Source organism: Trichechus manatus, unplaced genomic scaffold, assembly GCF_000243295.1.
Source record: "Trichechus manatus latirostris isolate Lorelei unplaced genomic scaffold, TriManLat1.0 scaffold00077, whole genome shotgun sequence".
Taxonomy (NCBI): Eukaryota; Metazoa; Chordata; class Mammalia; order Sirenia; family Trichechidae; genus Trichechus; species Trichechus manatus.
In genome coordinates this window covers 11,610,725-11,632,459 of record NW_004444013.1, presented here as the reverse complement: position 1 = coordinate 11,632,459, position 21,735 = coordinate 11,610,725, and the positions used below count along the sequence as shown (strand labels likewise).

The following is a 21,735-nucleotide window of genomic DNA, read 5'->3' as shown; positions in this document are numbered from 1 at the left end:
CTCCTAAGTATATACCCAAAGAAGTGAAAGCAGGGATTCAGATACTTGTTCACCGTAGCACTATTCACAATAGGCAAAAGGTGGAAACAAGTCAAATATCCACCAACAGATGAATGGATAAATTGTGGTACATACATACAACGGACTACTACTCAGCCAGAAAGAGAAATGACGCCCTGATTGATGGATGCCACTACATGGATGAACCGAAATAAATCAGTTGCAAAAGGACAAATACTGTATGATCTCGCTTATGTGAAATAAGCAAATATGTAGAAATCAAAGCTTATTAGTAGCTTACCGGGGTGGGAGGGAGGGGGAAAAGGGAAATTATTGTTTAGGAGGCAGTGAATTTATGTGAATGGTGGTGGAATGATTTGGAAAAGGACAGTGAGAATGGCTGCACAACTTGAAGAAAGTCAATTAATGTCACTGAATTGTACATGTAGAAGTTGTCAGATGGTGTAGGTTTCGTTACATACAGGTGGTCCCCGACTTACGATCTATTCGAGTTACAATGAACCTCACGACCATCTTTTTTTTGTACATCTTATCGTAATACGTACTACAGTGTTGCAGCGTGTAATTTGCTGCTGTTATTCTCAGATGTTCACTCACAGATGTTCAATGTTATGATTTATAAAGACACTGATAATAAAGAGCAATAATGAAAAAAAATGAGGTACCTGACTTACATCAGAACCAACTTATGACGGAGTTGTTGGAATGGAACCCCATCGTTTAAGTGGGTACTACCTATGTATTTTGACCACGAAAAACACGCACACACATAGCAAATACCACTTAAGCCTCCACTTCTTGCTGGCAATGGCAATTCTGCACCTGCTACTTGCTGTTCACAAACTTCCTCCATAACACTTAGAGACCACACTTCTCCTCCCAAGAGAACAGTCCATGCACGCCTCGTGTTTTCTGGTTCTCTGCACACCAACACTTTGTGGAGACCATGTGCCTGCCTTAATCAACAATCGCACACGGACTGTGAGCCACTGGAGGGGCCAGGCAGTGCCTCCTCTTCCTGTGTCTCCCCCGTGACACATCAACACCACCACAAGCCCAGGACAGAGTCAAGAACCGAGAAGCCCAAAAGGGCTCTGGGCAACTCAAATGGTGCATCAGAGTTCCCGCAATAACGTCCGTGCACTTTATCTGTGAAAGTGAACCAAGGGTGTCTGGGGCAGGGGTCGCAAACTGCTTCTGTAAAGGGCCTGATGGCAAACACCTTAGGCCACACAGTCTCTGTCGTAACTATTCCATGAGGCTGCTGTAGCACCAAAGCAGTCACAGCCAACAGGTAAATGAACTGAGTGTGGCTGTGCTCCAAGAGAACTTTTTTATGGACATTTAAATTTGAATTTCATGTGAAATGAATTGTTACTATTCTTTTGATTTTCTTCCAATCATTTAAAAACATTACAACCAACAACAAAGACAACCCAATCAAAAAATGGGTAAAGGACTTGAACAGATATTTCACCAAAGAGGACCTTCAAACAGCCAAGAAGCACATAAAAAGATGTTGTCATTAGCCGTTAAAAAACAAAAACAAAAATAAACGCATTGCTGTCGAGTTGATTCTAAATCATAGCAACACTAAACAACAGAGAACTGCCCCATAGGGTTTCCAAGGAGCAGCTGGTGGATTCCAACTGCCGACCTTTCGGTTAGCAGCCTGAGCTCTTAACCACTGTGCCACCAGGGCTCCAATTAGCCATTAACCAAAACCGTTGCTGTCGAGTCAATTCCAGCTCATAGCAACCCTACAGGACAGAGCAGAACTGCCCCACAGGGTTTCCAAGGAGCACTTGGTGGATTCAAACTGCTGACATTTTGGTTAGCAGCAGCTGTAGCTGTTAACCACTATGCCACCAGGGTTTTCAACTAGCCATTAGGAAGATGTAAATCAAAACCACATGAGATACCCCCTCACACTCACCAGAACGGCAATGATTCAAAAAACAACAGGAAACGACAGGTGTTGGTGAGGATATGGAGAAATTGGAACCCTCATCGACTCCTGGCAGGAACAGAAAATGGTACAGGCGCTGTGGAAAACAGTCTGGCATTTCCTCAGAAAGGGGAACACAGAATTGCCATATGACCGAGCAATCCCAATGCTAGGTATAGACACAGAAGATGTGAAAGCAGGAACACAAACGGAAACCTGTACACCAATGTTCACTGTAGTGCTTTTCACAATAGCCAAAAGGAAAACAACCCAAATGTCCATCAATAGATGAGTGGAGAAACAAAACGTGGTCTATCCATACAATGGAATATTTTGCAGCTGTAAAGAGAAATGAAGTCCTGATCATGCCACAAACCTGGATGAACCCTGAAAACACTATGCTGAGTAAAACAAGGCAGTCACAAAAAGACAAATACTGCATGATCTCACTTACATAAAACAGGCAACTATACAGATACCAAAGCTGATTAGTGGTTACCAGGGATGGGAGAGAAGAAGGGAGGGGAATTTTTGCTTAGGGGGCAGTGGGTTTACGTTAATGGTGATGGAATAATTCAGAAAAAGAGTGATAATGGTTTCACAACATGAAGAATGGAATCCATGTCACTGAATTATACATGTAAAAATTACTGAGATGGTGTAGGTTTTGTTATGTACATTTGTACAACACGCACATAAAAAACGTTACCACCATTCTTAACTTGCAGATCGTGGAAAGACAGGCCACGGAGGGCTTTGGCCCCAGGGCCGCAGTCTGCCGACCTCCGCTGGAGGTCCACTGACTTACGTTCCATCCCTTTCTGACAGGCTCGATGCCCCTTTCCAGGGTCAAAGGTCCTTGGAAGCAAATTAGAAAGGGGGAGAAGGGCTACTTTACATGCACTCAGAGAGCAGAAAGGGCTTCTTGATTCAAGGAAGACACAGACCTGTGCAGAACAGACACAAGAATGCAGGGAACCTAGCAGCCTGCAGTCATCTCCCCAAGTCAGGAGCCCAGAACCCCAGAGCAGCCTTGAAGCATCACTCTGCTCAAGGCCTACAACTAATGTTTCCAATGACCCAAGTCATCAAATTAGGAGTGAGATTACAGTCAGAATGCCAAAGGTTTAAGGATACAGAAGAGCAAAACTATTTCTATCAAAAATGGTGTGAAGAGTTCTAGTCCTTAAAGGAGGAGCCCTGGTGGCACAGTGGTTAAACACTCAGCTGCTAACCGAAGATCAGTGGTTCGAACCCACCAGCCACTCCACAGGAGAAAGATTCAAGAGTCTGCTTCCATAAAGATTACAGCCTTGGAAACCCTATGGGGCAGTTCTACTCTGTCCTACAGGTCGCCATGAGTCGGAATTGACTTGACGGCAACGGGGTTTCTCCAGACCTTAAAGAGACAAACACACAGATACCCAGAGCCATATATTTCAGGGCCTCCAGATTCCAGGTGCTGTTGGGCCTGGTTCTACATAACCTAGGCTTCCAGTGAACGCTAACGGGTCGGCGACAAATGTCCAAACCACGCAACTGAGTCCCACAACACATCTGAGAGCTGGGGCTGGAGGAAATGGGGTGGGCGGGAACCTACTCGGAATTGTATACCCTTTCATGCCATTTGGGGATTTTTTTTTCATGCGTCAATTACCTTTAAAAAAAATTTTTTATTAAAAAAATATTTTCTCAGTTCTTAATTCCAAGTATCCCCTTACCCTGGCCATACTCAGAGAGATGACACTTGTCACCCCTGCTTTCCATCCTTAGATGTTTTGTTTTCTCGCGGCAAGGTCCGATGCCTTCTAGAGGCCAGCCATCAGAGAGAGGAAAGCCACCCTCGGCTCGCCGGGCATGGTCCACAGTCTCATAGCTAGCGGCCTTGGGTAAGTGTAGTTCTGAATCTTTAATAAAGTCCTCGGATTTTCTTGAATGCCTCTTCTTTTTCTTCTTCTTTTTTTTGTGTCTGTGGAGGTCAGCATCAGAGTACGAGACTGAAAGATCTGAATCCTGCTGATGCCTGCGGGAGAACGTCCCAGAATGAAACAGTCAGAAAAGCAGAACTGCTTGGCTTCTAGACCCATGTGCTGGTCTAAACACAGGTGAGACACCCATCTAATTAAAAATGTGTTGTTTTCATTGTAACAACTGTTTAAGTTCAGGGTCATAAACTCACCACTGGCTCCTCCCCTAGCCGACTATAGCTCTGCACAGGGGCCAAAACACTGCAGGGAAGATTCGGCTACTGTTCCTGAAACTAGTGGCTGAAGGAAAATAAAACGCTTCTGCCAGGTGTCTCAAGCACATATGAGGGGAGGTGGTTATGATTACCTTTTCCCTCCAGTAACCACTGTTTATTTACCCAGGGCTTTTGGTCATCTTTTCCCAGGGTTTCAATTTTAAGAACTGTCTGCTAAACTACAGAGTAACTCTGTTCTTACTTCTCCATCGCATCAGGGATAAGTCATTTTCAAGACACTCACCGAACAATTTGCTTTTTAAAAATACAAAACCAAATTTCCCCAGTGGATTTCCAATTGACAAATGGAGACAGAGACAAAGGCCAAGGAAACAAGCGACACGTCTCAAACCCCCACTCTGGCATGCAAATGTCAAAAGGAGTGTGGCCTCCCATTTTCTGCCCACCTGACAGCCACTGAACGTGAAGAAAGCATGAAGACATGAGAAAATACAACCACAGCAGGTGAGTAAGAATACTGGCACTGATTCTGAAGTCAGAGACTCCCAGGCTTTCATTCATAGGACATCATGCACGTACTCCTACAAGTCTTATAAAGTACGAGCCAAAAATGGCAATAGCGTTTTGAAAAATGAGGTTGTTGGGCATTTTACTATATACCATGAAATAAGATATACCTTAAAAGCACAACTGAATTTTAGAAATCTGTAAAAGCAGTGAAATCGCAAAACCTACACAGATGAAAATACAAGTCAAACTAATATAAACGTGACACAGCCTTTCTTTCACTTGTTACTCAGTCAGGCTAGAAGAGAGCAAGAATGGGCAGACGAGCGAGGAGCAAACGGCTTGAAGCCCATGGGCCCTACTGCTCCCCCGACCGCAGGCCCACGAGCGGCCCCCATACCTACCTGGAGTCCCGATCTCGGTGTTTGTCTTTGGATTTCTTTTTCTTCTTTGATTTTTTGTGCTTCTTCACTTTAGGCTCCTCGAAAGAATCTTTTTGTAAGCTTCTCTGGGCTTTCCTTTCTACACTGCTGTCATTCATTTCCACACCGCCATATCTCCGTTTCCGGGACTTTACGTTTTCGTGTTCATGAAACCGATCGGACAGATGACAACTGATTTCTTCAGCTCCAAGTGCAATTTTCTCGTGGGGGTACTTCTCCGGGTACAGAGCAAGCGCATGGGGCGGGCCTGCCCTGGGGCTGCTGAAGTGGTGCCGGTCCTTCTCTTTGGCCACCAGCTCACAGCCCTTCCTGCTCTTGCAGTAGTCCTTGTACGGCCGCTTACTGTACTGCCCTGCTTTGTCATACTCCCGGTCGCCGTTGAAAAGCTTCCACTCCCTGCCCTCCCAGGCTGTGTATGGGGCGTATCTGTCGTGGTAGTAGCGACACTTGTCCCATCTCGTTTTGTCAGGGTAGTACTTCTCCCGGACCCAGCCGTACTCGCTTTCGGAGTGGTGGTACCTGCCCCATTCCTGGTCTGACCCGCTCCGGTTCCGAGAGTGGTGGTGGCTGTACCGGCCCAGGGAGTGGCGCTCGCCGGGGCTGCCCCGCTCGCCGTGAGCCAGGTGCTGCTGACTCCCGTTGCAGTGCTCAGGCTTGTGGCGGTCCTGCTTGGGCCGCTCCCGGGTGTAGGGGTGCCGCTGCTTGTGGTAACGGTCCTCGGTCTTGCTCCTACTTTCCCTCGCGCGCTCGCTGCTGGAGGAGTGCTCTCGGCGATTCCGGTAATGTCCTCGATCAACCTTCCTGAGGCTGCTGATTTTTTCCTTGACTGGAGAATGATCCTGAACTTTCTGCCCAACCTTGTTTTCTTCACGTCTCTCACCATTACTCTGCTCAAGGGCCTTGTCTGAGTGATTTTCTGTGATCGTGTCTAACTGAGGCGAGGGCAGCTCACTTGTGGACATGCCTGAGCTTTGAGGAAGGTCCTCCGGTTCTCGGCATTTCTCCCTACTAATGTAAACCAAGAGTTTATGCTCACATTCATCAGCTGAGTTTACTGAGGGAGCTGGAGTCATTTTCTCTGCTGTTTCCACTGATGCTCTGCCCTGTGGACTCTCTATTAATGTCCCGTTTGTATCTTGTGATGGTTTGATCTGATCGCTGGTTAAATTCCCAGGGTCACACAGTTTAGAGAGTTGATCATCCCCTAAGGTACTCTTGTTGGCATTACAGAGATTGTGGGTACTGGGCAAAGACTCAGTGGGTTTTGCGGAACCATTTTCAGAGGCTTCTTCTTTGGTAGATTTGACGCTGGGCTCAGAGGGAAGCAACGCCTTCTTTAACTTGCTGCCGAGACTTGTAACCGTCTCCAGGTTCTCGCTGGGATCCAGAGGGCTACTGGCAGCCTCTAGCTCGGCTTCATGATCCTCTTTCGGGTTCTTCTCTGTTCCAGTTGCACTGCAGCCCCCACCAAGATAAGTAAATAAGATAATTAGCTTGACTGCCTAATAGGTTTTTGTCATTAGCTTACAGGGGCAAATATTCAAAACATCCTTTTACCAAATATTTTATACCTTTAAATATACTTGGCTAAAACCCATTGTCGGACTTGTCATCACTGGAAACTTGGAATTTTCGCTTTCCTTTGTTAGATAAAAATACAAAATTTTGTATCAAGCCTACCACCTATCCCATTTTCCAGCATCAATAATTCTGCAGTTACAGGCCCCTCCTGTTCCCGAGCTTATTTCTAATTTTCCTTAATGACTAAGTATAAACAATCCAGGGAGCTGAACAATGCTCTCGCTTTTCCTCTGAGTTTCTCCTGGAGCCTCAGAGCCAGCAAACACAGCCAGCAGCTCCCTGGATTCTTAGAAACTGTGAGGAATCACTGAAGCCTCAGAAAAACTTTTTGCAGTAAATGAACCTGCCCTTGATTGCTGTAGAGCTTTTGATACAATCTCAAGATTAATGGAAGCTGCCAGGAAACAGTAAAAACCCTACAGTGATTTCCACTGTTTAGAAGGGATCTATCTGGGGTGAGAACACATATGCAGTCAATGCAATGACGTTACCTACAGCGTGGGAGTGAGCGTCTCAGCCAGCTCATAAAGCAACTCGTGCCTGGTCACGGCAGACATGGCTTGCTTATACGACCGTCTATACTAGCTTTCCTGCACATGAGATCTGAGGACCACTAAGCCAGACCAGGAAAGAAACAAGAGGAGAGTCATTATGCGAACGACTGACCATGAGCGCCATTCTACCTTTGGAGCATATTGGGACTGAGTGCTCCTCTGTGCCTATAGGATTTGCACCATCCCGTTTTAATAACTAGGCCTCATTCCAGTGGTTCTCAGTGAGGGCAGTCCCACCTGCTAGGGGCCATTTTGGAAATGGGTGGGCATTTTGGGGTTGTTACAATGATGGGGGAACCCGAAGCTCAGGGCAGTCCTCCATCATGAATTGGTGTCCTACGTCTCACACATCCTGACATTCATGTGGGCGAAAAATCTGGTTATGATATTATTTGCACAATTTTAATAGGCACTAAATTTTTCAAGAATGCAAGTATTTTGTAAACCTAGAGACAATGGTACCAAAATTTGGCCAGAACTTCACCAAAACATCCACCTTTAGAACACTGTGTGACTGACGGCGAGTCTGTTCGAGGTGCCCAGCACACCTGTGGATATGCACGCAGCTGTGAGCACCTGCGTGCCCCACCATGTCTGGGAGTAGTGCAGCCCCACCTGATTACATACTGCAATAGCTACGATTTTATTATAAATTCGTTTCATTTCATTCCTCTCAGTGATTACAGTTAGGTCAATGTACTGATTTTTTTAAAAATTAATATGGGAACAGGTTCTACCTATGAACTTAGTTTTAGAATAGTAGAGAGGGTATTAGAAAATATTTGCTAATTGACAGTTGAGAACCCCTGCCCTATAACCTTAGTGCATCTTCATATATTTCTTTGTCATTAAAAGGGTAAGTGAGACAGCGCTGGGTGTCTACTTCAGCCATGTGCCAACAGCATGCCTAACCAGAGAGTGGCTAAGCAGAAGAAAATGTTACCATGAACATGTCCTGTTTTCATGGACTTGACTAATTTGTTCAACTTACTTTTCTAAAAGACAAATTAACAAAATTCTATAGATATTGTTCAAATCATATCAAGATTCAAAGGCTCATTACAAAACTTTCTACAGAGTAAAAATTCCAACACACTGATAGGCACTATTGAGATTTCCTGCCACGCAGCTTCCTTTGTAAGTCTTTCTTGTTTTACCTTGTTTCTTCCACCGAGCCTTTCACTTTGTGGCTAAGTTTGAAGGTTTCCAGGATTTTGTCTTCTGGGAGAAGTGGCAAAGGCGCAGGCATCAACTAGGATGAAAAAACAAATGCTCATTCAACTCGAGTGGCCGACCCTGTGCTGGCAGAAACCTTACCCAGTGGACTGCTAAATGACAGCTGAAGCAGAGCCTGCCACTGCCGCTCACTCACCTTTGCAGGAAGGCCATTGGCCTTAGAAAAGGGGTTTTCTGAGAGGGAAGGCTGGATTTGGCAGCTGGCACCGTCAAAGGGCAGACCATTTTCCTTCGGGTCACTGTCCGTACTGTTAGCACCATTTAGGGTAATAGGCGCTTGAAGCTCATGCTGAGAAGCTTCATCGTCCTCAACATCTTGACCAGAAGAATGAGAGCTCTTGGTTGTACCGAGACCGTTTTCCTTGCCTAGCCCCTTGGACTCCTCGTCAGACTCTTCGGATGACTCGGCACCATAGGGGACCAGCACACTTGAGTTCAGCTTGGACTTACCATTCATCACAGGCTTGGGACAAGATTCGCTGGGGGTGATCTGTTTTGTTACTTTACTAGAAACTGACACTGGAGATGCATTCGAGGTAGACTGTATTGCAGAAGAGTTGGTAATGGTAGAAGAGGGAACAGGCTTGGAAGGGTTCTCCAAAGAGTTGTTACGAAGGTTAGGTTGAGACTGACCTTGGCGAACAGGCAACTTGTTGTGAATACTGATAGTAATTTTTTGTTTCTTGGGATGTTCTGGAATAACTGAGGATCTGTTAACTGACCAGTTTTGAACAGACGTTGAAGCATTAACAGGACTAGCCCTGTTGACGCTGGCATTACCATTAGGACTTGACATGGAACTGCTTGGCGTTTCTTTCAAAGGTCCAGTCCCATTTAAGTGAGGTGGATTCTGTAATGAAGAAAAGCACAAGCAGGTGAGGGTTCTGTAAGTGTCACAGAAACAGAATCCAGTCTGGCTCACGAGCCCTTCCCATTGTGGTGTGCTTTTTCTTTGTATGAATAAGTTTTATGCCCCCAGAAACACTTCCCCTTTCTTTCTTCTGACTCCTGCCCACCATATACCTTTCACAGGTCAGGTTTTTGGGCAATTAATCAACAAATAGGGACAAATGTTTGTCAGAGCATGTTCTAGAGCATAATCCCAAACCAAACTCACTGTGCCCAAATCTGGCAGAGGAAGAGGCCTTAAATATGACCTTCTTCGTCGAGTTTCCTGGGAGCCCACCACTGCACAGGGAGAAGGAAGTGCTAGGAGGAAGTGACTCCTGCTGGCTTGGGAGTTGGTGAGCCGTCAGATGGGCAGAAACAGAAGCGGCCGAGGCAAGCATGCTCCCTAAGCCATGCCTTGCTCAACCATGTCTCATTCTGCTTGTGCGGCTGTTCTGCTCCAGAGCGCAACTACAGTAGCTCTACCCAGAGGCAGCAACCAAGGGCTCATGAGTGAAATCTGGTTTAGAGATGACTTTTGTTTGGCCTTCACAATGTTTTCTTAAATATCTGAACTAGTAACTATCTTAAAAGTGGAATGGTTCATGTAAAAAGCCAAACTGCCTGATAAAACAACAGCAGCTGCCCCGCGTATGGGCAGGCAGGCCCTCTCCAGTTGACAGTGTCGGGAGGTCCCTATCAAGGAGCCCGCTACCTGCCCAGCTTCCAGAGCCTTCTGACTGGGGACTCCTACTCCAATCCAAATACTGCCCAAGGTCCATGGAAAAACATACACAACTAGACAGTTTATTCGATAATTCAAAACAAATTAACTCAAACTGAAAGCTGTTAAGACCCTACACCTCAACTGATGCTGATAATCCCAAAATGTAGACAGGCTGTAAATAATCTCGACATGGAAGTCTAACAAGTTGGGCCTCCACTCTGTTCAGACTTTGTACTTCATGTGACATAGGCAACACTGTCAGTTCTCCCCGACGAGACTATCAGGGAGCATGAGCAAATGCAGCAGGAGAGCACACAGAAAATGCCACAGCTCTGAAATGGCTAAATGGACGAAATGGAAGTATCCTTGTAAAAGGGTGCTCTCCTGGAGTCCAGCATTAATTACATTAATTAACAATCCCCAAATATGTCATCTATAGAGTGAATGGAAGTTCAAAGCAGAAGCTAAAATCTCTAGCATTTAAATATACTCACACCCCCACTTTCTTCTTGATCATTATTCTCTGGGTATCACAAATGGTTTGCGCTGGGCTGCTAACCTAAAGGCTGGCGGTTCAAACTCACCCAGTAGTACCATGAAAGAAAAGGCCTGGTGATCTGCTTCCATTTAAGATTACAGCTAAGAAAACCCTATGGAGCAGCTCTACTCTGTAACACATGGGGTTGCCATGAGTCGGAATTGACTCAACAACAACTAACAACAATAAATACCAAAACCTTCTTCTAGATCATTACATTCATGCTCAGATTTTCTATGTATCTGAAATATTTTATAATAAATAAAGGCTGGGATCAACTTATCTGACTATAAGTCCAAATGTACATGAAAACATGGCGACCACTGCAATGTGAACTTGAGAGTCTGAATTACTATAAAGGATTATACTCTATATACAGTGTTACCTTTATCACATGAGAAGGAAGCTGTGGTCCAATGAACCCTGACGCGGCCTGTTTATTGTTGACAACCCGCTGACTGATGACTGGTCGGGGGGAAGACTGGCCCGGGCTGTGGGTGGAATGAGTAAGTTCACCTCCATTTTTCACATCATGGGACCTGGAGGTAAAGAGAGTAATATCACTCATGGTTACACAGAGGATTGTCTTAGAAGAGATTTATCTGGAAATCCAAGAGCAGTTAACTCCTCAAGTAAAAGACTGAGAAGAAAACTACTGTATTTTTATGTTACATTGTACAGAGCTATGCATGATATCTCACATAGTCTCTTCTTCAGGGTGAGGTGAATGTCAGGTATTCCGACTGGGGGACAAGGGTAAGCAAATAAATGGTATTTTTACCCGTGTATTCTGAGTATGTCACTATCTGAAAGCCATTTTTCCTTTTATTATATTGTTCTAATTATAAATATATACCATTTTACAGAAAATCTATAATGTCCAGAAAGAGTAAAACAACACAAACATGATCCTTCATCTGACCACTCAGTTGTTGTTAGGTGCCATTGAGTCAGTTCCGACTCACAGAGAGCCCATGTACAACAGAACAAAACACTGCCTGGTCCTGCGCCATCCTCACCATCATTGCTATGTTTCAGCCCACTGTTGCAGCCACTGTGTCAATCCATCTTGTTGAGGGTCTTCCTCTTTTTCACTGACCCTCTACTTTACCAAGCACGATGTCCTTCTCCAGGGACTGGTCCCTCCTGATAACATGTCCAAAATACGTGAGACGAAGTCTTGCCATCCTCACTTCCAAGGAGCACTCTGGTTGCACTTCTCCCAAGACAGATCTGTTCGTTTTTCTGGGCAGTACATGGTATAGTCAGTATTCTTCGCCAACACCACACTTCAAAGGCATCAATTCTTCTTCAGTATTCGTTATTCATTGTCCAGCTTTCACTGTCACTGGACAATCAAAAATACCACGGCTTGGATCAGACGCGCCTTCTATTCAGATTTAGCAGATGATCCTCCATCTTTAGCCCGCAGTGCTTTTTCAAGACCAGTACCGAAAATTTAAAACTCCTTTTCCCCCAGAGTAAAAAATCTGATCATTCCTCAGTGCTATCCATTTCTGTCCTGTGTGGGCTGCTTAGATAGACAGCAGGAGAATAAAGTACACTGAGAACCATAATGAAAACAAAACCTTCCGTGTATTTTGTCACGTTTTGTTCCACGAAGCAGCTGACCAGTGCTATTATTAATACTTTTTGCAGATCCATTCAGTGATGGAGAAGAGGAAAATGGGCTGGTGAATTGTGGTCTTGGTGCCTCGCAGTTATTCTGCACTGGTTATGCATTTAATCCTCTTTTCTAGTTACCTTTGGCTAGTGGGTTTTCCATAGTCTAGGTACTTGTCCTTAATCAGCTGTACCACCTAAGGGAACTGGATGCAAAATGCATTCTGTCCACTCACTGTCTGGACCTCCCCACCCTAGTCTTGGCACATTCCTGCAAGAGTGTAGTTACCGTCTGTTTGGGAAGATGTCAGTGCACATGTGAAGAAAATGGGCATGGGACTAGGCTTTACTTTGGAACAAGTGGCAGCTGCCTATATCAGTTACAATTTATTAACTTTGCTTTTCATTCTCCCAGTTCCCCTCTGCTCCCCTCTGTTGAAATGTTGGAATTTTGGCTGTCAGAAGCAACTGTAATATTGCCTTAGGGACTTGGGGAGAAAGGGAGCGGGACTGCTCAGTGTAGTGTTTTAACTTTCACAACTGAGTAATCTGTTCACTCTTACTACTGAAGTGTGTTAGTCTAACTTTAAGAGAAATCCAAACTCTATCAGCTTTTGATAGTGTCTTGGTTTTTGAAATACCTTCAGTCTGTAATTGGCATTCAGAATGCCCTTGGCATGCCAGTCTGTGATGGCATTAAAGAGCTTTTAAAACACTTGAGCCCAACTTTATTAACCAAAACTGATACACCATCTTTATCTTCTAAATAAAGTCTGCTTCATTTTTATTTAAAAAAAAAAAAAAAACTCCTTTTCCCCCATATATATTGAGCACTTTCTCATAACATTAAAAAAAATAAAAAAAGAAAACTTTATAAAAATTATTTTCAGCAGCTGCATAGGGATATACTACAATTTACTCGATCATTCTGCTATTGTTGGACATTTTAGGATAGTCTTAATTTTCAGTTATTACACATGAACACCTGGGAGCACATACCAGGTTTTTCCCAAAGGCCACATTTCTGCAAATGGAATTGGCAAGTCAGCAGATGCAACAGCACCAGGACAGGAAGCGCGCCAGAGCTGCTGCTGACAGGAGGCCTGGCCCGGGATGGTGGCCAGCTGACCCTGCTCCGGGGATGGAAGGGCCACTGTGACCAGTCTGTACCCACTGCCCCCACAGCCCTCAGGCCCACCCTGTTGGCTGTCTGCAGCATAAGCTGTCCCTCTCCTGTACCTGCCAAAGAGCCAAGAGCTACATCAAACTCATTAAGCGTAGTCAGATCTACCTTACTTTCTATCTGGGCACGTGGCCAAGTTACAATAATTATTAAGCTGCTGTTTTAAAGGTAACCCAATATTGGACTTAAGTATGCTGGTGAGAGGAAGAGCATAAATGATATGTATGAACACACATACACACACACACACATATAAAATATATATTTTTATATATATAAAAATCATTTCTGACGTAACAGAAAATGTGAATATTTGTTTTCATGACATACCTGATATAAAAGAGAACATAAGCTTGTTGACTGAGTACCGATCTAATATCACTGGTAGATACAATGGAATCATTCATTTGATACCAGAGGCCATTGCTAGCCTGCAAAAAACAGCCAATAAGACAGATTAGCTATAATTAAACAAGAGAAATATAAGAAAAGAAAAATGGTCATTCACATTTTAACTGTAAAAGCCCCACCTTCCCCCCAGAATGCCGGTGCTACCTTGAGTGTGGATCTACAAACAGCTATTTGCAAAATCCGCAGAGCTTACTTTTATGTAGCAGAAGTAATGGCCAGCATGGCAGTTGAAACCAGTGTGTACTAGGACTGCATACAGAACATAAATAATCGGTTCTCCATTTGGTTGCGACATGTACGGTCGAATATCAAGATATTCAGGATATTTCACATCCTAAACCGAAATGGGAAGAGGAAAAAGGAGCATCATTTCTGAAGGCCCAGATCATTCCACACACATGGGCGTGGGCTCAGGCAGCAGGTCTGCTAGGAGGAGTCAAGCAGAACACCAGTCTGTGACATCCAGCAGAAACCTAACACACGCACCACGTTTCAAGGGACAGCGGGCCTGGCATATCCCCGGATCTAAGAGTAACGTGTATTTAATGCAGTCCCACTGTATTTTTTCCCCCACATTAAAGTGAGTTCTTCTTATCCATTCAAGGAGACAGTAACAGAATGACAACACTGGACGTGAGTCGTCATTTATTTTTATTTTAAATAATTCAGGAACAGATTATTTTATTTCTCTTGCATACTACTGAATTTCTGACCACTTTCAATCTTCAGAAAGTGGGAATAAAACAGGAAAATTCAGTGTCCTACTAATCAGAAAACAAATGAGCAAACAAGAAAATGGACTTTGATGAAAGAGGAGCAAGATCTGGCAGGGAAGGCTTCTGGATTTCAAATCATACACGTGCTATCTGTGCCTCTCCTTACCCTGAATGTCAAAGAATTGGCCATGAAGCCAAATGCAGATAAGTTACCAATTTTACCACCAGAAAGTCTAGCTAGCTAAAGGATATGGGAAAAACAAGCTCCAATGCTCATCAAACTACTGGCTCAATTCTTTGACATTTTTTCCCTCTACCAAATGCTGGAAGGACTTAGAAAGTCAAGTCAACAAATCTGTTCAACTAGGTTGTTCATAACCCTTAATAGCTACTGACACTTAAGCCTTGAAAAGGCTCAAATAAAACGTTATTACTAATATACATACTATCTACATACCTTAGCAATTTTTCCACCAGTAAAATTTGCAAAACGTTTCAGAGAAAGTGTAAGAACATTAGAGGATCTATGTATAGTGAACCTCTTTGAAGCTGGAACCATCTTTTTACACCTTGAAATAAACAGAAGCAAAGGATTAAGATAATTACTGTATTTTTTTTTTTTGGCATTTTAGTGTTTCCCTTGTTTTCTCTGAAATAGTCTAAATTAGTTTACAAAAGAAGTTATATTAGATGAGAAACGCCACCCCCTTCAACCAACAGTGAAAACAGTAAAATTAAAAACATGGGAGAAACTGCTGAGTTAGTATGAAAGGAAAATGGAAGGTAAGACAATTATGAGATGCCAAGCCATGTAGGTGACCGATAATTTTAAAATCAGGTTAATACAGGTTTCTCTCAATTCAAAGCAAACTGAAAAACTAATATATTTTCAAACTGGTATCTATTCTGTGAAAATAAAGCCCTATCCTGATAAAGGAAGAAAAATAAAGATTAGAAAGGCCTATGGAGTTAAGAAAACGAAGAGATTCCTACAGTCTTGGAAAAAAGAAGGGAGCCTTCTTCCTCTAAAAATGAATATTTGATAATAAAGATTATCTGTATTACCTGACTATAAATGATAATCTACTTAAAACACAGGACAAAGGGCTTTGCTAAAATCGGCTTTCTTGACTTCATAAAGAAATAAAACATAAATATGACCCCGAATCCTGGGTAACCATCATGAGAGAGAAAGCTGCTTAACTATTCTAGGAAAAAGTGACTTCCCAGCCCCATCCTAGCCTTTTTATTTTTTTTTTAATTTTATTGTGTGTTAGGTGAAAGTTGACAGCGCAAATTAGTTTCTCATTCAAAAATTTATACGTAAATTGGTTCATGACATTGGTTGCAATCCCCGCAATGTATCAGCACTCTCCGCCTTTCCATCCCTGGTTTCCTGTGTCCATTCATTCAGTTTTCCTGTCCCTTCCTGCGTTCTTATCTTTGCTTTTGGACAAGAGTTGCCCATTTGGTCTCATATATTTGAATTAAGAAGCACGTTCATTCCAACATGTGTTATTATTTGTTTTACAGGCCTGTGTAATCTTTGGGTGAAAGATGGACTTCGGGAGTGGCTTCAGTTCTGAGTTAGCAGGGTGTCTGGGGGCCATAGTCTTGGGGGTTCCTCCAGTTTCTGTCAGACCAGGAAGTCTCGTATTTTTTGTGAACTTGAATTTTGTTCTACATTTTTCTCCCGCTCTGTCTGGGACCTTCTATCGGTCAGAGGGGTCGGTGGTGGTAGCCAGGCATCATCTAGTACTTCTGGGCTCAGGCTGGTGGAGGCTGTGGTTCATGTGGTCCATTAGTCCTTGGGACTAATCTTTTCCATGTGTTGTTGGTTTTCTTCATTCTCCTTTGTTCCAGATGGGATGGGACCAACAGATGTATCTTAGATGGCCACTCGAAAGCTTTTAAGGCCTCAGACGCTACTCACCAAAGTAGGATGTAGAACATGTTCTTTATGAACTATGTCATGCCAATTGACCTAGATACTCCCCAAGACCATGGTTCCCAGACCTCAGCCCCAGTAACTCAGTCCCTCAAAGTATGTAGATGTGTCTATGAAGCTTCTAAGACTTTGCCTTGGTCAAGTTGTGCTGATTTCCTCTATACTGTGTCTTTCCCTTCACGAAAGTAACTAGTCAGTGATGTCCCCTCCCTACCCTTCCTCTCCCTCATAACCATCAAAGACTGTTTTCTTCTGTGCATAAATCTTTTCTTGAGTTTTTATAATAGTGGTCTCATACAATACTTGCCATCCCAGCCTTTTTATAGAGGAAGTCAATGAAAGGCCTGTGTGACAAAGACATGCAATCCAAAGCTATATCTTCCTATGAGGCAGCACTAATGTGTGGTTTCTGGAGGACCTTACCTCGCTCTTCTTCCACAAATCCACACAGAAATGATGCACCAGACCCCAAGGGCACAGGGCTGCACGTCTTGAAAAGAGTGCAAACATTTAGACACTGCCTGCTCTGGCCCTTGGAGAACAGGGACCCAGTGTCTTCCCAGATGGTATCAGAAGCTAAATGGAATCTAGAGGGGTTGTTGAGACACCCCAAACTCTTGAGAGCCAAGCTTCCCTGCCATCCCCACTGGAGCAATGGGCATCAAGTCCACGCCACCAGCTATCGTACTTGCTGCACTTGTAGGAGTTTTCTCCATCGAGCTGTTCCGGCTTCACAAACTGTTCCAATGCCTTGTTGACACTCTGAGCAGCCTGGGAAGAAATGGCACACACATCACAACTCACAGCCTCTTCTTTTAATAAAAAGAGAAGACAAATGTGCATTTTTATGCTAAAAGGACAATTTTCCCTTATTATGATGTTTACTTTTATACACGTACACATCAAATTATTTTCCCTCTCATTAAAAGACAAGGAGACTAAAGTAAACAAAAATATGTAAAGAAGTTGCTCACTGCAGTATTATTTAAAATAGCATAGAACTGGAAATAAACCAAATTATCTACCAGCAAGGAATTAGAGAGGTAAATTACGGCATATCTGTTCACTGGATCCTACACAGCTGCCCCAAGAACACATTCACACAGAAAGCCCTCCAAGCAGAATTACATGAAAACAGCAAGTGGCCAAATAGGCAGAAGGTATAATCTAGTTTTTGTTTTAAAAAAACATATATACATTTTATATATGTATGTATATTCTAGAACAGTATGTACCAAACTGTTAACAAGAGTTAATTCTAAGGGATGGGATTTTACATATATCTGCAATGTCTGTCATTTTTATCATAAGCCTGTAGTACATTTGTAATCAGAAAAACAAAAGCTTAAGAACAAACCAAAAAAATAGGAGTTTAGAAAATACAAGAAACAAAATTGTTTCTAAATAACCATCTAAATTTGGCTAATATATAAGGGCACTGTCCAGATTATATTAAGAGTCCTCTGCCAAAATGCCAAGTATAGGCACCAAAATCTTCTAGTTTTATGAAGATTTATTAAGTGAAAAGTCAAAGAGTGGTAAAAAGATGAAGTGTTTTAAAGTTTGTTATGACGCCTACTACCAGGTTTGAATAATCACCTTTAAATGAAGTCTGAGCACATTTAAATTTTCAGTTCATATTCTCTAACTAGTCTAAACTATAAATGAACTATAAAGTTATGTAAAGTATGACTGACTTTTTTTTAACTACCACAACGATGAAACTTACCTTTATCTCCAATGTTATATCAAGATATGGGTCAAAAGTATCTGAAACGCCCTTGCAATTTAAACATTTGACTGAAATAAAAATAAAATGCACAGTATAAGCCAAGTGTAATCATTATGGCAGTACCGACTACTGAAATGATAAAATATAATACTATATCAAAATAAAAAATAAAACAAGGTACAATTTTTTAGAACTTGAATACTACACACAGTGTGGGTCAAAGTGTAATGGGTTTAGGTGGAATGTAAATTGGTACAACCTCTAGGAAGGACAATATGGCAGTTTTAAAAATTTAAAATACACAATCCTTTGATCCAGAAATTCTAATACTAAGAATTTACCCCACATACATACTCCTACATGGACATAAGGGCATATGTTTGGGGACGTTCAATGAAGCACTGATGGTAATTAAAAAAAACAAAACAAAACAGAAACCATCCAAATAGCCATCAACAGGGGACTAAATAAATAAATGGAATACTACTGCATCTGTGAAAAGACTATGTTAGATCTGTATGTGCTGAAATGTAAAAAGTTTCTAATGTTAAAAGGAAAATGAAAGGGCTACGTCTTGTCTGCTCCCAGTCTATGCATGTGTAGGAAACCACTGGAAGGAAACACTACAAACTGGCACAGTGGTTGCCTTTGGGGACAGTGGGTAGGGGTCTGGGCTTCGGGAAACTGAACTTTCATAATTAACCACTTCCTATTGTATTTTTTAAACCACATGTATGCATCACTTTATCAACTTTTAAACAAAAGTTTACCTCGAGATCTCAAGTATCCTCCAAATATTTGACAAACAAGTGTGGTCGCCTGCGTGTGTCTGTCTAATCTGAAAACAGTCAAACAGTGATATGAGAGAAGAGTTCTGCAAAAATCACAGATGCTACGACCAGATTTCAAAAGCATATATGTCTATCAATGAACAAGAATTCAAACAGAAGAGCCACAAACTAAAAAGATATTAGCATATGTGGCAGCCAGAGAAGAGTCCTGCTGGACAGAACATAGTGAGGGCAGGAGGAGTGGTGGGAAAAGAGGCAGGATAGCAAGAACTAGAGTACGGAGAGGCTTGAAGACAAGGCAGGAATTTGGCCTGGAGGAAGAGACCACAGGCAGGACTGTGAAAGCAGGGACCCAGAGCGCTTCCGCAAATCGTGGCCTGTCATCACCCAGACCCTGAAGGCCCAGATGAGGTAATGGCGGTGGCAACGGGAATAGAAAAGGAGATTTACCAGATGTGTTCACGCAATAGCAAGTGGTTTAGGATTTGTTATGTAACTGTTTCCTCAATCTTCCTCTTGAGCCTGCATTTAGGTTTTAAGAAAGAAGCTACAGGAGTTGGCAACTGACCAGACAGAGTGAGAAAAAGGCAGGGAACAAATAACAAATTTCCAAGGCTGGAAATCAACAGAGAAAGTGGCAGGCAGGACTAGAAAGGAGACGCCATTGTTTTTAGATCTGTAGAGTTCAGCTGACACTCAGAAATCAAACAATGGCAAAGCCAATGCTCATTTCCTGACATCTATAATTGACAAATTCAAATTACTATAGTAACTATACCTCTTTAAACTGTTTTAATATAATGCAAATAGGCTGGGAAAGAGGCAATGCAAAGCCAAAAGGTGAAGCAAACACAGATCTATGTACTTTTCAACATAAAAGGCAAAACTGAATTCTGATAAGCCAGAGACGAAAACAGAAGATATGACTGGTGCTTTGTTAGACTTACTTATTGCTGCCATTCAAGCATGCTTTTTGCATAGCATCAACAGTGTATTGAAGGAATTCATGGGCATCTTCTTGGTTTCCAAAACGGAAATGCCTAGCTATTCCTGCAAAATTTAAATAAAGACAAAGTTTTATCATCATATAATGTGCCCAGACTGCACCCCAAAAAAGTTTTATCTTATGATAATACTTCATTGAGAAAATAATATCCAGATAATTCTTTCATGAGGAACTAGCACTAATAAACAAGCTACCCTGAGAGCAGCTAGGACCACGCCCTCTAGCCCACTAAATGCCCACGTGGCTGGAGTTTCTTACAGTACAGACAGCAGCCACAGTAGGCTCTTGCATTAAAGATGCTATAGGTCTTTAGCAAGTGAATGAAATTGTACTTGAATACATTCAACTTTGGCTGTATTGTCTCAAAAATTTGTCAAAAATGTTATGGTGCAGTCACTAAATTGTACATGTAGAAAATCGAGCTGGTGTATGTTTTGTTGTGTATATTCTCAACAACAACAAAATAAAATATTTTTTAAAATGTCATGGTGTTGATGTATACATTTTAAATTCTGCAACAGATCTCCATGATAATAGAATCCATGCGAACATAAATGTCCAAACCTATCCAAATTCTATCCTGATGACCTACAAAACGAATTATCTTCTCTCAGTTACACAGTAACATTTTAGCCCTACTTCTAATTGACGAAATAGCTGCAAGACCAAATTACATAATAACAAAAAACATAAACACAAACGTACAAACATTATCACAATAAATTATATGTCAAATTTTGTACACTAATGTATGTAAGGAGCCCTGATGGCACAGTGGTTAAGCCTTCAGTGGCTAATCAAAAGGTCTGCAGTTCAAATCCACCAGCCTCTCCTTGAAACCCTATGGGGCAGGTTCTACTCTGTCCTAAAGGTAAATAATATATCTACCTATATGTATGTAAATATTAAGTCACATAAATTTGTTAATATTCTACCAGTCTTAACTTACAAAAATAGCAATTTCATTATTCTACAGTGTGTATGTCTCCATGGATGTATGTATACACGTATATACACAGCAAAGTCCTGTTCTTAAAGACTAGGTTTTAAAATATTAATCATGCCTGATATATATGTATATATAAATATATATGGAACTAAAAACAACCATCCACCCCCGGCTAAAATTTTGCCAGGATCCAACAATGTTTTAAAGATTCTTGCATTGTCTGTTCTGGCCAAGCAAAAATGCCAAGAGCCAGTATAACATCTCTTTAATTTTCAGCAGTTTTTTAGGAAAGAATTAACATTCCTCACTGTATAATTATGCATCCCTATAATTACCCAGTTGGATACGAGACTAAGAGGGGTAGTTTTTTTAATTTGCGTGCGTTTTTTAGTCCAACTCAGTTAAGATGATGTAAAAGTCCACTGCAAAAAACACACAAAGGACAAAAGAAAATTTCAAGCAACCTATCAGGATCATAAACCAAAAGACAAAATTTTTAAATAATTAAAAAATTAAATATAAAAAGTGAACATTATCCACAAATTTGTTGATAAGTATAATTTTTAAGAGTATAATTAACTTTATTTTGACAATTCCAGTCACTATGTATAGCATAATATTCATTCATCAAATTGAAAGCAATTAAAAACTATTTACAGAAACCTGTAAGAAAATATTTATCAGAGTTAGCATTACTCAGCATAGAAATCCAAATATCTGGGGAAAAAGA

At 42.0% G+C, this 21,735-nt stretch overlaps 1 protein-coding gene across 2 annotated transcripts in view; it reads right to left on the bottom strand.

Moving 5' to 3' along the window:
• The window catches only part of USP42 (ubiquitin specific peptidase 42), a 47,922-nt gene that overhangs the window by 2,723 nt on the left and 23,464 nt on the right, over positions 1–21,735 (bottom strand). The window contains exons 4-15 of one of the 2 annotated variants that reach the window (XM_023735349.1): positions 19,998–20,100; positions 19,030–19,097; positions 18,257–18,327; positions 17,216–17,298; positions 15,037–15,148; positions 14,057–14,197; positions 13,783–13,883; positions 11,032–11,185; positions 8,630–9,343; positions 8,415–8,509; positions 5,084–6,577; positions 3,691–3,992 (exon numbers count right to left, since the gene is read on the bottom strand). In XM_023735349.1, the coding sequence (XP_023591117.1) occupies positions 3,691–3,992; positions 5,084–6,577; positions 8,415–8,509; positions 8,630–9,343; positions 11,032–11,185; positions 13,783–13,883; positions 14,057–14,197; positions 15,037–15,148; positions 17,216–17,298; positions 18,257–18,327; positions 19,030–19,097; positions 19,998–20,100 (3,438 nt within the window). Of the gene's footprint in view, positions 1–3,241; positions 3,993–5,083; positions 6,578–8,414; positions 8,510–8,629; positions 9,344–11,031; positions 11,186–13,782; positions 13,884–14,056; positions 14,198–15,036; positions 15,149–17,215; positions 17,299–18,256; positions 18,328–19,029; positions 19,098–19,997; positions 20,101–21,735 lie in introns of those variants that run through there. The other variant, XM_012556771.2, reaches the window with a different exon arrangement.